Genomic DNA, 15,948 nt, shown 5'->3' on the forward strand with positions numbered 1-15,948 from the left:
ATTAATTACACAAAGCAGTTTCTGGGCCATCTAGAATGTCAGTAGGGTAGGTGGATACGTCATGAAGTATGTAGCCAGTCCACATGTCTCTGTAAACTGCCCTGCCCTAGTCTCCTTGTTGCTGAATCTTTGCATCTGTCTTCAGTCATTTATAAAGAATAATGTCCTGGCCGGGTGCAGTGGCACACGCCTGTAATCCCACCGGCTTGGGAGGCGAAGGCAGGAGGATTTCGAGTTCAAAGCCAACCTCAGCAACAGCGAGGCACTAAGCAACTGAGTAAAACCCTGTTTCTAAGTGAAATACAAAATAGGGCTGGGGATGTGGCTCAGTGGTCAAGTGCCCCTGAGTTCAATCCCTGGTACCAAAATAGGAAAAAAAAAATGTCCTGGAGAGCTGGTTTGGAGCTTCTAGCAGGGGGGCACAGCTACTTGTATACCCTTGACCCAAGACTGTCCTCCTCTATCGGGGAAGGTCGTCCTTTTTGGGCAAACACATAGCATCAGGAGGGACAAACATGCAACCGCAAAGGAGGAGGGAACACTGGCCTAGCCAGCCAGATCAGCTGAATCAACCCCGTCAATCAATGGGACTACAGATGTCGCAGCCAGATCGCCTTCACGTCCGAATTTTACCTTTTGGATCAAAGATTGGGATTTTTAAGTTGATGATTTGTGATACCCTTCAAAAAGCCATATTGATTTTCCTTGGTAACAGTGGAACAGGTGGTACTGAATATACTCAACCTTGCCACGCTTTAAGTAGTATTAAGTAGTGGGCAGTGAAGAAATCTTACTATTGATGCGGTCTTTACTCATTGCTGACTCTAAAACTCTCTCTTGTAATTTTATTTTGCAGGCCAAAACTTTAAGAAAACTGATCCAACAAACATTTAGACAGTTTGCCAACCTTAATAGAGAAGAAAGTATTCTGAAATTCTTTGAGATCCTCTCTCCAGTGTACAGATTTGATAAAGAATGCTTCAAGTGTGCCCTGGGGGTAAGTACGGGACCATGGAGAAATAAGCCAGTTTGATTTCTTCTGCTGTTTCTTTCCTTTTTTGGTGGAGGGAGTTACCACGGATTGAACTGAGGGACTTGACCACTGAGCTACATCCCCAGCCCTATCTATTTATATTTAGAGACAGGTTCTCACTGAGTTGCTTAGTGCCTTACTTTGACTTGTGATTTTCCCGCCTCAGCCTCCCAAGCCGCTGAGATTGCCAGGCATGCACAACCGTGCCCAGCTTCTTCTGCTTTTTCTTATCTATGTGTATTTAAATTTCAGATTCAAAGAACTAATTTGTGTCTTTTTTTTTTTTTAATGAGAATACTATTTTGTCACTTCATAGTGGGGAAAATGAAAAAAATAATGTGAGAATGAAGTTGTCCAACTGTGTTCATAATTAGGTGTTTTTATTCCAACCTGCAATTTGTTCTCCAAGGCCTGGTTTGCCTATTCAGATCATGTTGTCAAAGAAAATACTGGTTTCTGGCTTGCTGGAAGGGCCACACTGTGTCCCTCTCTAGGTTCAGGAGGCCCAGGAGCAGTGAAGTTATATTTTCTCTAATTTTTTTTTTTTTAAGATAGGTTAATTGCAAACCAAGCCAGCCAGCCCCCTCCTTTAATATATCCATGACTCTTGATCTAAAATCTTTGTTTTTCTTCCCATTCCTCTGTCCTCACCTATTTGACCTTCAAAAGTCAAGCTGGATTATTTCAGTGGAACTGGCAATCGGCCCCGAAGAAGGGATCAGTTACCTAACAGACAAGGGCTGCAATGTAAGTCTGCTCCTGTGACGCCTCTCAAACAAGACTGTAGGCAGAAAGGAGTCAGGGTAATGAGATGGGGTGCTGCTCTGCAAAGGCAGCACCCTGCATCAGGCCTTGCCATTGAGTGGTACCTCTTGCTCAAGCTGGCGAAGGCAAGAGAAATCCTAGACCCCTGTTGAGATTCTTCAGAATTCTTTAGTTTTGGAAGGAAATGAATCATACAAGTTTTACGTATGTTAGAATTTGATAGGGCTGTTCCAGTTTATCTGGAGAGGTATTGAGTTTTGATGTTTGTGTGTTTTGCTGGGGATTTAACATGGGTCCTAATAGTTTAATAGTGCACTTGTCTGGATATGTGAAATACTTTGGACAGCATTATTGTCAGGTGCACCTGCTTAGAATCTGAGAGAGGACGGACCACCAGAAGTAATCCATAGCAGTATGGCAGGAGAGTGGTAGGGAAGAACCCTGAGGGAGAGAATGTCAGAGTGAGAAGGAGAAACAGCAGACTGAAAAAAAGTAAGGAAAAGTATTCCAGTGTGTCATTTCCATACCCTGAATTTCTTACTGTGCTTGTGAATTTAAAAAGAAAAAAAAAAACTGAGATAGCAGCACTCAAAACTCATGGGCCACACCAGGTTACTAATGTTTGTATCTCCACCTCAGAGGAGTCTCGGATCTACTTTTATATGTGCACGTGCATTGGTTATGAATGGAGACTGACACAGACACACTGTAGACACTCCTAACCCTGGCAATGCCCTTTCTGCAATAGTGACTCCTCTTAGTAAAATTTCAAATACAGTGCAGTGTACCATTCCTGGGACACACATGAGGTATGTTCCTGGGCAGCTCAGTGCAGTGAATACGGCCTCCCACTCTAGGACCTGGGAAAGCCATGTTTGGCGACCTTTGGCAGCCCTGGTCATCATTTACATGCCTTAGGTTCTGGTCGACTAGAAGCCACTCACCCCCTGGAATGGTTTTACCCCAGCGAGTCTGGAGCAGATTTCAGCTGAGGAGATTATGGTGGGGAATTAGATCAGAGAGGCAGGGAGGGGGTCATGTCACGTAGAGTGTCTGATCACAGAAGTCATCCTATATGTCACGTGAGTTATGGCACTTGGGTTGTAGCTTTTAAATTAGGGAAATATGATCTGATTTACATTTTTACTCATTTTTTAATTTTTATTTTTTGAGGTGCTGGTGACTGAATCTAGGGACTTGCCCAGTGGATGAGCTGCATCCCCGGCCCTTTTTATTTTTTACTTTTTACTTTGAGACAGAGACTTAATTGCTGAGGCTGGCCTTGAACTTGTGATCCTCCTGCCTCTGCCTCCCGAGTAGCTGGGATCACTGTTGCACACCACTGTATAAGGCTCTGATTTTTATATTTTTGAAGTATCTCCCTGATTTCCAGGTTGGGGCAGGCATGGGTGAGGGGAGCCAGTAAGGAAACCATAGCACAGTGTGAGATGGTGGGCTGGAGAGTGGGGGCCTAGAGGGACGCAATGTATACACATACATGTTGCATCCCTGAAAACAAATCAGGAAGATGCTTTTCAAGGGAGGGCACTCAGTTTGAGCCCCTTCTTCTGCTCAAGCCCTTGGTACCCTCCATGATACCTTGGGTATGCTAAGGAACTGGCCATAGCTAGACCAGTCATTTAGGAATCACCATGCACAATGACCATAGTCATTAAGTGCTAGGAGTTCAGGAGACACTGTGTATGTCTTGTCTTTCCAACAAGAAAACCTGGACCATAGTCACTTCTGACTGTCCTGGAGTCTAGTCAGGGCAGGATGGGGTTTTGGGATACCACTGTCTTCTGGAGCCCTTTGCTTGCCTGCAATCTCCCTGCCCCAGCACACCACAGAACTTCTAGTGCCTCAGAGCCTCATTCCAGCCAGTTTGCAGATGCCCATCTGGGCTGGCCAGTGGATCAAAGCAGGGGCTGCTCCTGCTTCCTTCTCTCCTGTGGGAGATGTGCTCTCCCCTCACCAGCTCATTCGTGTGGATATCCTCAGGACAGTAAAAAGGACAGACATGCCCCGAATGTAAAGTGCAGGAGACAGCTCTTTGACTGCCTGCTGCTGTGCAGGCTCTGTGGAGGGTCAGCGCTCCCCAGCCTCCAGACTGGGGAGAGGCTTCAGAGGAAGGAGCTAGCAGTTGGAGCCACAGAATTTGACAGAATATCCAACAGAACTGGTGAAGAGAGTGTTTTGTGCTTTCCTTTCCAAAGCCCACACATCTGGCTGACTTCAACCAAGTGCAGACCATTCAGTATTCCAACAGTGAAGACAAAGACAGAAAAGGAATGCTACAGCTCAAAATCGCAGGTGCACCCGAGGTAAGGGACCCTGGCACTCACTGGGAGGGAGAGCAAAGCATCCTACCGGTTTAGAAATGATGTGTTTTAGGATAAGGGTGAAATTTTCATGGATCATCAGAGTCACAACTTTCTCATTTTTATAAGGGTTGCTTTTCAATTAGTAATTATCCCCAAGGAACAGGAGACCAATTTTAAGAACAGTGTTTTGAAGATGATCACAAAGCATCAAGGAAATCAAGTTCTTGGAATTATGTCTTAGTGTGTACTCTGTGAACCTATGTTGTATGTGATATGCTGTGGGTACTAACAGGATAATAGCAGCAGTGGCTCATGCTGATGAGGCTTGTGATGGTGTCACAACCAAGCAAAGTAGGTACCTTTATTTTGGTGAACACCATAGATGAAGAAGCTGAGGCACAGCCTGGCCACAGTCCTAGTTTTGACAGGGATGTATTCATACTGCAGCACGTAAACCCATGCCCCTTACTCTAAATCACCATGTTGCAGTGCATTAAAAGCAAGCAGTGTCACCAGAAATAGTCTTTGGTTGAGCACCAGGTATCATGACCCTCTGAAAAATGGGCTAAGCGCTCTCATGTGAATTGTCTAGTGAACACCTGGGCCTCCCCTGCTCACTTCATTGCTCTTCCACTCTAAGGTGTTTTGAGTTCCATGCAATGTAGTTTATTGATATCAGGATTAACAAATACTCCCGTAGAATACTGAAAACTTGTTGCAAACTGCAGTTTCCTGAAGCCTGAACTCCAGCATCATTTTCGAGCCGTTCCTTCTTGTCCCCTAGTAACGTTCAGGGTGATGGCTTTGAGGGGGGCACATCATATGGTAGGAGACGTGAGTGCTCACCAAATTAGGATGTTCTTGGATTTGAAAGTGAAATGCAGCTTTTATTTTGACCTAGAGAACAATTAAAGATGGGTCTTAGGAAATTCATCAAATAGAACATTTGAAAAGAGTAATTTTTATATGTTTGGGCAGAGCACTCTATGTATGCTAAAAACAGTGGAATTTTACTAATTTTGTTTAATGTTAGAAAATTGTGATGGACAGTAATAAAAATTGACACATTAGCTTCACTTCTAAAACAAGTTTTACTTCAGCTCACCGATTATCTAAATTCTTCCCCAATCAGAGTGTGCTAGGGGAGCCAGACAGAAGAAAATATTTTCCCACCTTTTTTCTCCATTTTGTGAGCTTCAGTTGAAGTGATTGTCCTCTTTTCCCCTGGCGTGGTCTTGTGTCTCACATCCAAGGAATGGTGTCCTTAACTAGTAGCCTACCTGTCGAAGTCCAGTCTGGGGACAGCCTTATTTCACCCCACCCCCACCCCCCGCCGGGCCCATGTTGTGGAGGTCTGATGTCAGTGCAGCTGTCTCTCTGGTTGCTAGAAGAACAATAGTGTCTCTTTCTTGGTTTTTCTCCTATTCAGCCTCTGACAGTGACAGCCCCGTCCCTGAGCATCGCCGAGAACATGGCGGACCTAATAGACGGGTACTGCCGGCTGGTGAGCGGAGCCACGCAGTCCTTCATCATCAGACCTCAGAGAGGTGAGGCTCTGCTTCTATCCTGGCCCCTCTTTCCTCCTGAGCAGTTGGAGGGGCTCCCTTGGCAGTTTTCTCCTGGTTCTGTCATGCTGTAACGGGAAAGCCAGACGGATGCATAAGGTGCCATGATCTGATGCTTGCTTCTCTGGGTAGGTGATCTGGTGCTGGACCCCCAAGTGCAGTGTAAACACAGCTTGGCTTGCACTCGTAGGCCCCTGTTTGCACAACCCACTTAGAGTGTTTTCTAAGTTACTATGAGTACTTTTTATGTAAAATTTCGAGATTTTTCATTCTGTTTTTGAAAAGCATCCCTTTTAACTCATTAAATAAGGTTTCTTTCTTGCTTTTTCTAAAGTACTTCAAAAGCTTAGAATAGTTGAACAAAATAAATTCTAAATCATGATGTGAAATCGAATATTAGATAGAATAAACAACTAGAAAGGAGTCTGTCCTCTCGGAAGTGCCACAGGGATTTTGCAAACAAAGCATACTCCAGAGAATCTGGAGTTCTGAAATAATCAAATGAAAATATTCCCAGTAGGACACTAGCGTTGCATCAATTGGGGAGGCCTGGGCCTTGGAGTTGCGTCAGCTTGTGGGTCATGTTGCGAGTCTGCAGCACTGCCGTCTGTCAGTGCCTGGCTCCAGGAAGCCGAACGGCCAACCTGCCTGCATGGTGCGGGAGGTCGGTGACTTCCTGCTAGAAGAGCAGGCTTGCACAGAAGCTCAGTCACATTCTCCAGTCCTGTTGAGTCTTGATGTACTGGATTAGCCTTGACTTTGAGACCACTCCTGTAAAAGAGGGAAGGTGACACCTTGTAGAGTTGTTAGGTGGGTCCCAAATGGTAACATAAAGTGGCTTGCAGCAGGGTAGATGGGCACTCTGCAGAGTTTGCCCTCATGGCCAACACCCCTTCCAGCAGTCACTCAGTGACCAGGATGGCTAGAAAGAATCCCAAGGCCTATGTGGTGTGTCCAACAAGCTGGATTGAGTTAAATAGTGACCAGAGTGGAGGGACACACAAGCAAAGCAAATGACAAAGACTGGCTTCTGAGATGGAACCCAGAGACCCCCACCTGCCCTGGAGGAGAACATCTGGCCAGAGTACCGTAGGCACAATGGGCCTTTCAAATTGGAGTCACTTTAGACCATAGGGGACACTGTTGTGCTCTGGAGCAAGAGCTGAGACCACAGGTACACTACACTGAGCTCCATCTGCATGAGGCCTGGATATGGTGCGCCTAGCAGAGGCTCTTCCCATGAAGAGCACACCAGGGGAACCTGTCTATGTGTTCTTCTAAAACGTGTATGTTTGTTGAAGTTTTCTTTATCTAAAATGTAGTAATGAAGTTGCTTTCAGAAATATTGGAAGCGCCCTTCAGTTAAAACCTTTGTAGCCACAAGTGTTTGATTTTTCCCTTTGTGCTTTAAATAGGAGTACATACCTTGAAAATATTTAAATGTCTTGGGCGAATACTTCAGAAAGTGCTTTGGAGCAAATGTTAAAATGTAGTATATCATATATCTCCTTTTTTAGTAAATAATTTTCTAATTTCAGCTTAACTTACCAAAATGTCTTTTATCACTGTTTTGTGAGTATATTTAATACATGGTAACAACATTCAAACAGTAGCCACTGATCCACTCCACATTTAAGGCATCAGCATCTTCTCATGCCTGTTGCACAGTTAACTAACATCTTGGTCCTGAAGGGAGGAGGCTCTGCTGGGGAACATGAGATGAGGTACTTTAAGAATTTCATTCACAGGGAAGAACACAAAGGAAAGTGCTCTGCATGGAGAGCTGGGTATTGGCTGCTGCCGGTCCTTTAGGATAGATTATTAACTTTCTTTTAGGATAGATTTTTCAGCTTGATAGTTTCTCATCTTATTCTGAATCCCAGCATATTTATCTATTACACGACTGTAATTTTTGTGGTGCCAAACTCAGGGTGTTGGCCTGCTAGGCAGACATGTGACCACTGAGCTATAGCCCAACCTTATATGTAACAATTTAATCATAAGCCCCGGAGGCAAAACCATATTTATTCCCTACTTGATATAATATTGAGGTCAAGGATGGTAGTCAAAAATATATGTGGGAAAGCCACGTGTACATTTTTAAAATTTTTTTTCTAGTTGTAGATAGACACGATTCATTCTCTCTCTCTCCCTCCCTCCCTCTCCCCCCACTCCCTCCCTCTCCCTCCCTCCCTCTCCCTCCCTCTCCCTCCCTCCCTCTCCCTCCCTCCCTCTCCCCCCCCTCCCTCCCTCCCAGTGCCTCAAGCATGCGAGGCAAGCGCTCAACCACTGAGCTACAAACCAGCCCCACATGTGCATTTTTTAATTGAGATTTGTTCCCCCAGAACAATGGAAAGGGTGGGCAGGTACGAGGGTAAGATGGGAGGGTCTCATGGAGGTGCACTGTGGGGGCAGAAGCTCTGGCATGTGGTATCTTTCACAGCCAGGAGAGAGGGTCTTGAGTGTCTCCCCGTGAAGGACGATGAATGTGTTGGTGTGGCTTGGGTCTGCCCTGATCTGACCGTGATCCCGTGCATACATGTACTGAGGCATCCTGTAGTACTTATGACATACAGGTTTTTATCAGTTAAAATACATTCTAAGTTTTAAAATAAAAGAAAAGTTCAAATAACATTGTGTTTTTCAAATCTGTTACAATGTTTTTCTGGCAATACACATTCAACAAAAATGACATATTCTGTTCTGTCTTTAGATTACAAACTGCTTAAGAGTGGCAGAGTGTACAGATGCAGGTGCATAACAGAGCATAGCAGTGAGAACTGGCCAGTAAGCTCTGCGTGTGATCTCTGGGCATGCTCATGTGTACTTTGTGTATTGATCTACCATCATTATTTTGGATTTATAGTGCTCTTAAAGGTGATGTTTATTGGCAGAAAACATAATAAAAGCCACAAGCTGGACAAAGATGTCCTGACCAGGCTCCACAAGCATCATTATGTGGCCTTTCCCTGACTGCAGGGCATCAGCTGACCTATCCTGGGCCTGTAGGAATGTTCAGAATCAGTTCTTCCCCTTGGAAGAAAGAATTGTGAAGTTTAAACTTGCTCTCTAAGGTTTCCTGTAAAAACTGCAGCAAGCGCTGCTCTTTTCCAGAGAGGATGTGAACTACTGCATGCAATTAAAACCCAGAAGGTGGAAGAGAAGTGATAGGTGTCACTACTTAATTAAAATACGCTTTTCATAAAAGACGAACACTCTAAAGCTATGACACGGAAAGGGAAAAAGTTTGTGAGGCATACAGTAAAGAATTAAAACTCTTTATTTTTCACATGTTCTTCCAGCTTATTAATAAAAAGTAGTCCAACATAAAAAGAATGTATGTGCAGATGTCCGGTATACATGGACCCAAACAGGGACATGTGTCATTTTGCATTTATTAGGTTGTTTTTAAAAACAGAAGCTATTACCCGGCGGGGTGGCAAATGACTTTAATCTCAGCTGCTCAGGAGACTGAGACATGGAGGATCGAGAGTTCAAAGCCAGCCTCAGCAACAGCGAGGCACTAAGCAACTCAGTGAGACCCTGTGTCTAAATGAAATACAAAATAAGGCTGGGGATGTAGCTCAGGGGTTGAGTGCCCCTGAGTTTAATCCCTGGCACCCCCTCAAAAAAATAACCAGCAGCATCAGCCACTGTGCCAAGATTTGGAAGCATGCTGCCATGTACTTGGTGCCATTGGTGCAGCATTGCCAGCAGGCACTAGGAGGGCTTGCTGCTGGTTCCCCAGTAGCACTGCCTCAGGGATAATCATTGTTACACTGTTCCTGACAGTAGAAGCTAGAAGCAGAGTGGGAATCAGTAAACAATATGTCCACACCAGGGTATGTTTTAAGTGCCTGTGGCATAAGGAAGGCATGAGAGCCTAAGTAGCTTGCTGCTCCTGGGGACCCAGACTTCAGCTTTCCCACGTTCTTCACTGGGTAAGCTTCACCTTTTTAGATTTCTTACAGCAAATCTTTATTAAATGCATGAAGACCAGTAGATAAAATCTTTTATTCAGAAATTGAACTGTAAAGTCCTTCAACTCAAGCAAAATGTAAGGTGATGCAAAGATTCTTAAAAGAGTATATTCAGAGTAGTAAGACCCATCCTGATAGACGCAAGGAGCTGTGTTGGATCATGTACCAGTCCAGTGGGTCTAAAGGAGTGCTGAACCCTAATTCCCAGACAGAGTGCTCAGTGGGTATGCAGGTCATCTCCTGATGCTCTGGTGGGGTGTCTGCTGCCTTCTCCTCACTTCTTCAAGTTTGCTGTCAGTACTCTCTGGTTGTTGTTCACCTTGTCACAGTGAACTTCTGCCCATGTCCAGCTACTTTGGAATCTCTATTATTCACAAGTGAAATGATTGATTTGCTCTCAGAGGAAGTAGAAATTTCATAGAGCTCAAAAAATTTAAAAGCTGAATCTAAACATCACACCCCTGTGTCATTGGATAGGCCATCTTGCTAAGTGATGGTGTTGGGTGTGGTGTAGTGGTCGTGCCCGGGGATAGTGAGCTCACCATGGGCTTCCCCACTCTGATCTGCAGTCTTTGGGGGCATGCTGGCTGGCTGTCCAGCTCAGCAGGCGGTGCTGCTGGCACTGAGCTGTACGGTTCTGCCGTGGGTCCTGTTCTTGCCCTGTTACCCAGGTCTTGCAGTGCCCCTGAAAGAGACAGTCAGTCGGGAGGGCCCAGGTTGACTTATGTCTTCCTTCCTTGAGCAGTGGCCCGAGAGCCGCCTCAGTGCCAGGTGCTGTGCACCAGTCAGGAATGTAGCAGCAGACTAAACGCAGGCCCTGCATGCCTGGGACATTCATAGAGACATGAATAGCATGAATAAACTGTTAAGAGAAAGTAAGTAACACAGTACAATGTATCAAATAGTGATCAGCAGAACTGAGAAAAATAAAGTTGGATTTGAAGAGGCGAAAACCAAGAAGGACTCCCAGAAGGAGGCTGGAGGAGAGTACATGATCCCCTGCGTGAGCCAGTTACTGCACCCCAAAGGAAGAGGTGTCCTGCTCTGCACAGAGAGGCCCACTCTGAGCACCATGGCAGGTGGCTGCGTGGCACACTCTCTGACCAGGGGGTCCTCCCCGTGCCTCTGCTTCTCGGGTGCAGGAACCCTCTGTCATTTAACACTCACCTGAGCCTTGTTTCACCAGGCTGCCTACACGGGTTTTGGAGCTGTTACCGTTGAATAGTTTTATCAAAATGCAGAATGTTTGGATCTTTGGCAGAGAAGTTTGATTTTGATTTTAGAAATCTTTTATCAATATTTCACCTTAGTTCTTTATTATGATTCAGCAAGCCTCTTGAACAGGATGCACATAACAGTCTGTGATTATGGTAGGTATTTGGACAGCTAAGACACAGTGTACTGACTTGTTTAAAGGAGTACTGCTAAATCCCAGGAGGAGGCTTACCGTTCTCCCTAGCTTCTATGTATAAACTCTTCAAAAGGAATGAAAGCAACCTCATATCTTTTCTTTTTTTTTCCCAGAAGGTGAACGGGCATTGCCATCAATACCCAAGTAAGTGCTGCTCTGTGTGCCTTGTTCAATGTCGGGAGAGCCTTAAGGAATTTGCTATACCGTGTACCCCACAGCATGAAATTCCCATATCTCTCCATCCCATCATGAACCAGATCCATTGTCAATTCTTTTTTTTTTAATATTTATTTTTTAATTTTAGGTGGACACAATATCTTTATTTTATTTGTATGTGGTGCTGAGGATCGAACCCAGTGTCTCACATGTGCTAAGCGCTCTACCACTTGAGCCACAACCCCCAGCCCTCATTGCCAATTCTAATAGGAATCCAGGTTTAATGAAAATGTTGAAGTTATTTTTCCCTTATTTGAGGTTTAATTAAGGAGCTAAAGAATATCATGATGATAATGCAAGATGGGGTGTTGTTGAAAACTTTCTTCACATTCTTATCACAAACCTTACGAGAACCTGAAAAGAGGTGTGTTTCTGCTATTTTACAAGTAGGGAAATTAAATGTCAATAGTTTATGCTAATATTTTTACTTTTTATGTCACAAATTTCATAATAGGTGTGTTGGTCTTTAAAATTAAAGAAATCAAATAGTAATGCTGAAAGAACCCATCTAATTAGCTCTATATTTGCAGCCACTGTGCTAGGAACTGGGGGCCCAGATGGGAGAGTTAGATTCCAGCGACTCTCATGCAGGTGGAAACTAGGAGGTGCCTAGTATTCTTCCTGTTCCTACCTACACAGGCCTCCTATTGTCACTTGCTCCAGTTGCCCTTCTAGATGTATCAGACCCACTGCCCCTAGTGTTGGGGTTGTTTTCCCTGTCTTCCTCTACAGTGGACCCTGTCGGGGATGCTATGACAACCCAGGCCCAGCGGCTCTGTGGAAGGACACATAGAACTCAGCCTGTGGTCACATACCAAAGGGGCAAAGTCCAAGGAAGTCACAGAGCAGGCAGACAAGAGCCCTAAAGGGAACATTATTTTGCAATCAAATTCCTCACTGTCAAAAAAAATGGCCACGTTGCAATAAAAATTGTGGCATGTTTAAAAAAAAAAAAAAGCAAAAAACTGTGATCATGTAGCTGTAACAGAAGAGAAATAGGTGACTCCTTAGCAAAGAACTTCAATATTTATAGTAAAGATACAAGATTTCAAATAGTTACAAAATATTACTCTTTTTCAGTATGTAATAACAGTAGGTATCAGTGAATTTCCTGGCTTTTTTACATGGTATAAATTAATATGGACCAATCATGTTATAGTGTTTCAAAAAAACCTGTTTTCCCACAGTGCTGGGGATGGAACCCAGGGGCTTAGGCATGGAAGGCAAGCCTCTGTCACTGATTTACACCCTAGTCCTCAAGTTACATCTTAGAGATCAAAATTCAGTGCCAAATGTGTGACTTTTTTCTCCTAACTTTGCAGCAGTCCTTACAGACTAGTAGTTAAATGCAAACTTCTGTGTAACTCACATTGCATGATATTGCTGGTTTTCAGCCACCATCATGAGTAACTTTCCCAAAGAAGTTAAGCATATATTTTTTTAGATATTTCCTTACTTTGTGGTTCTGGGGATGAAACAAGAGTTTTGCACATGATAGGCAAGCACTATGCAACTGAGCCCCAGCCCTGTTGTCTATTTTAATTTCTGATCTTTAAAGCGTAAAAGTACTCTCCCCAGGAAGTACTTCAAGTACTAGTATGCAATTTAAAAAGCAAAACAAAACAGCCGTCTAAAATCTAATCTCCCTGTGAAGTGAAGTCCTTCTAATCCAGGTCCATTCCCCGTTGGGTGGGGCCTGTATGCTTTGTCCTGGGAAGATGGAGCTCACTCTTTCCTTGTCTGTTGCAGGTTGGCCAACAGTGAGAAGCAAGGCGTACGGACACATGCGGTCTCTGTGTCAGGTAAGGACCAGGTTGAGAGGCCTCTGCAGCAAGCTGCCAGGCAAAGAGCATCGCAGACCTCCCTCCACTTACAGTGTGAAGGCTTCTTCCGGACTAGCTTAGACTAGGGATTTGCATGGTTTTACCAGCTCAGAGGTTTTGTTGTTTTAGATGAGACATGTGAAGTACCAGATTACTCTCCGGGCTATATAAATTTTGGGTTGTTTTTCAGTTTTTTGTGTTAGTCATATTTGGAGTGAAAATTGTTACTTTTGATTTTGCCATCATAATTTATCTTTGCATTTGAGTGGAATTTAAAGCTATATACTTTGTACATTTATTTTATTGTCTTTTGAATGTCAAGAAATGTGAAACATTTTTTAGATGGTTTTTGTCTTTCTCAATGAACATACAATGGTGTTTGGATATGGTTCTTTTACATATAGTTAAGATACTGGTATAAGCATTATCTTAACTATTTGCTGGTGTGATGAGTGTGGTGTGCCTTTCTTGTATGTTTTTAAAGTACATGTGTCTTTTTTTCCAATCTGAAAATATGGAAGATAGAGGTGGAGCTGCATACGTGTGTGTCTCATCTGTCTTTGAACAAAAATATGAACGTATATGTTCTATTTCTAAAATAGTAGCTTCCTGATAACATTAGTTATTAGTCTCTGGCATACAGGGACTCAATTCCTGTTCAATTTATTATGAGTTAGTTTTTCCTAAAATTTGGTTTTGCTCTTTTGCCTAGTCAATACTGGATTATTTCTTAGTATCCAACATTAAAGTGTAACTTCTTGTCTTTTGTCGCACACAAGTACCCCACGTGTCCTCTGCAGAATGTGTCTGTGTCCCTACTCCAGGCAAAGACCCTCGGGCTTCATTGCAGAGGCATTCTCAGTGCTGCCCACTCATTGTCCACATTTGTCTTTCCACAAACCTAGTGCAAGACTCAAGCAGTAACCAAGGTTTCCAGAAGCGGATCTGGGCCGTCCAGCAACACTCAGCCTCGTAGTTCACAGTCTGGTGGAGAGGGTGGCCACCAGGTGCCCTAAGCAGACTCCAGAGGCAAGAAGGGCCTGGGGATGTCTGAGGGAGTTCTGCCGAGCAGTCTGTAGAGCCCTTGAGGCCTGTACCACCTCTGAGCCTGAAAAGCAGCTTCCGGGATGAGGTCTAGGGTCTGCTGAATGCCCTGGTTCTGCGCTTGACCATGCACATTCCCCATGATCACTCCTGCTTGAGAGCAAGCTGAGCTCCTATTGGGCTAAGAAGCATGATTCCTGCATCTGTCTTGAGTGATCAACTAGGTCCCACAGAAGCTTCATACCTCGTCCTTCAGTTTGACTGATTTCTTCATCAGCTTCCTCCATTCTTCAGGCTGAACCTCAGTTTCTTTTAGCAGCTGGTCATCATCACACCTCTGCACTTTGCATTCTCAGCCACCCTTTTTGGACACACTCCCAGTTTTTATATCCTAATTCAGACACACGCTGAAAAGAAAGCCAGCTGACTTGTGAGGTATACTTGCAGGACATACTTTGTTCCAGTCTCTGCTTTATGTTCTGTATCTTTTTTCATGGATTAACTCTTGTAGTCCTCACTATGGCCCAAGGAGATAGTTCTTAATATACAGATGAAGAAAACTGAGGCCCAGAGAGGTTAGATAATTTGCTTAAGATTACATAACTAGCAAAAGGTAGAATTAGTACCCAAACTTGGCTCTCTAGTTTCAAACCTTTTCTTAATTTATTTTGATTCTGCCTTAATACTTTCTTCCTAGATCTACCTTAATAAGGTTATACCTCCTTCTCTGTCACTTCTTTACTACTATGTTAATTTAAATATGCATCACTCAGGTCAGAAACAGTGATAATTTAGTGTTCATCAGATGAAGCTCAAGCTTTCTTACTCAGCCCTCAAAGGCCATCTACCTGCCCACAGGCCACCTTCCCCTTCTCTACATTGTTTCTAAGCCACACTAAGTTGGGATTGTGGTTCCCCTACCCCTGAAGCCCCACTAGAGGTGGCCCACCAGTTCTGTTCTTCTCATTGCCACAGCAGTCTTTCCAGAGCTGAGATCCTTTGACAAAAGACTGTCCTGGATAATTGCAGATCCAGCAGAGAAGAATGTCCTCCACAGTCATGATGTGGTTGTTTGTCATTCCACCTGCTGCTTGCTCATGTAGGCAGAATCAGACTAACAAATGGTACATTTCTGTTGTCCACAAAGAGTCACATAGCATCCAACCTACCTGTGCATCACACTTGCCCAAAGCTGAAATTTGACATTTCTTGAAGTATCTTTATTAAACTGACACCTGGAAAACTAGTACTGTTAACAGAGCCCAGGATTATTTCTCTGCCCCCATATGGGCTGGGGTGCTGACATACTGCTGGACCCTGGGATGTTCTGCCTCTGTTCCTGGGCAAGCCTGTTCTGTGTACAGGCCAATGGGATCAGGCTGCAGTCCAGCCAGGCCAGCTGCAAGGTGGTCTTACTTTTCTGCCAGACACCACCTCCTCTGGCCGCCAGTACTCCTTTAAGGTGGGGGTTCTGCAAGCTTCTCATTGCCCACTGCACAGCAGCCCACCTGGCAGACAGTGCATGCTACATGCCGAGCACTGCTGAAGGCATCCCTCTACCCAGAGGGTCTACCTTTGAAATTTGGGAGCTTCTCTGTAAAAATGAGATTAATAGAGGTTTCAGAAATACCCAACAGAATCGTGTTTCCCCAGGCATACTATTCTGAGGGCCTAAAGGACTTTCAAGACAATTAAGTATTAAGTTTTTAGGAAACACATACTTACTGTAAAGCTCTGTTGAGAGCCACGGCCAGGTCAAGGTTCTGGTGGAATTTAGGGTGCAACTT

General features: G+C 44.2%; 1 protein-coding gene across 6 annotated transcripts in view; it reads left to right on the forward strand.

Annotated features, from left to right (window-relative positions):
- Ptk2 (protein tyrosine kinase 2) overlaps positions 1–15,948 on the forward strand; it is a 230,131-nt gene that overhangs the window by 134,212 nt on the left and 79,971 nt on the right. For all 6 annotated transcript variants that reach the window (XM_026403058.2, XM_026403061.2, XM_077801007.1 and 3 more), the window contains exons 9-14: positions 857–997; positions 1,703–1,780; positions 4,015–4,122; positions 5,552–5,669; positions 11,192–11,222; positions 13,044–13,096. In XM_026403058.2, coding sequence (XP_026258843.2) covers positions 857–997; positions 1,703–1,780; positions 4,015–4,122; positions 5,552–5,669; positions 11,192–11,222; positions 13,044–13,096 — 529 coding nt within the window. The remainder of the gene's footprint in view (positions 1–856; positions 998–1,702; positions 1,781–4,014; positions 4,123–5,551; positions 5,670–11,191; positions 11,223–13,043; positions 13,097–15,948) is intronic.

Source organism: Urocitellus parryii, chromosome 7, assembly GCF_045843805.1.
Source record: "Urocitellus parryii isolate mUroPar1 chromosome 7, mUroPar1.hap1, whole genome shotgun sequence".
Lineage (NCBI taxonomy): Eukaryota > Metazoa > Chordata > Mammalia > Rodentia > Sciuridae > Urocitellus > Urocitellus parryii.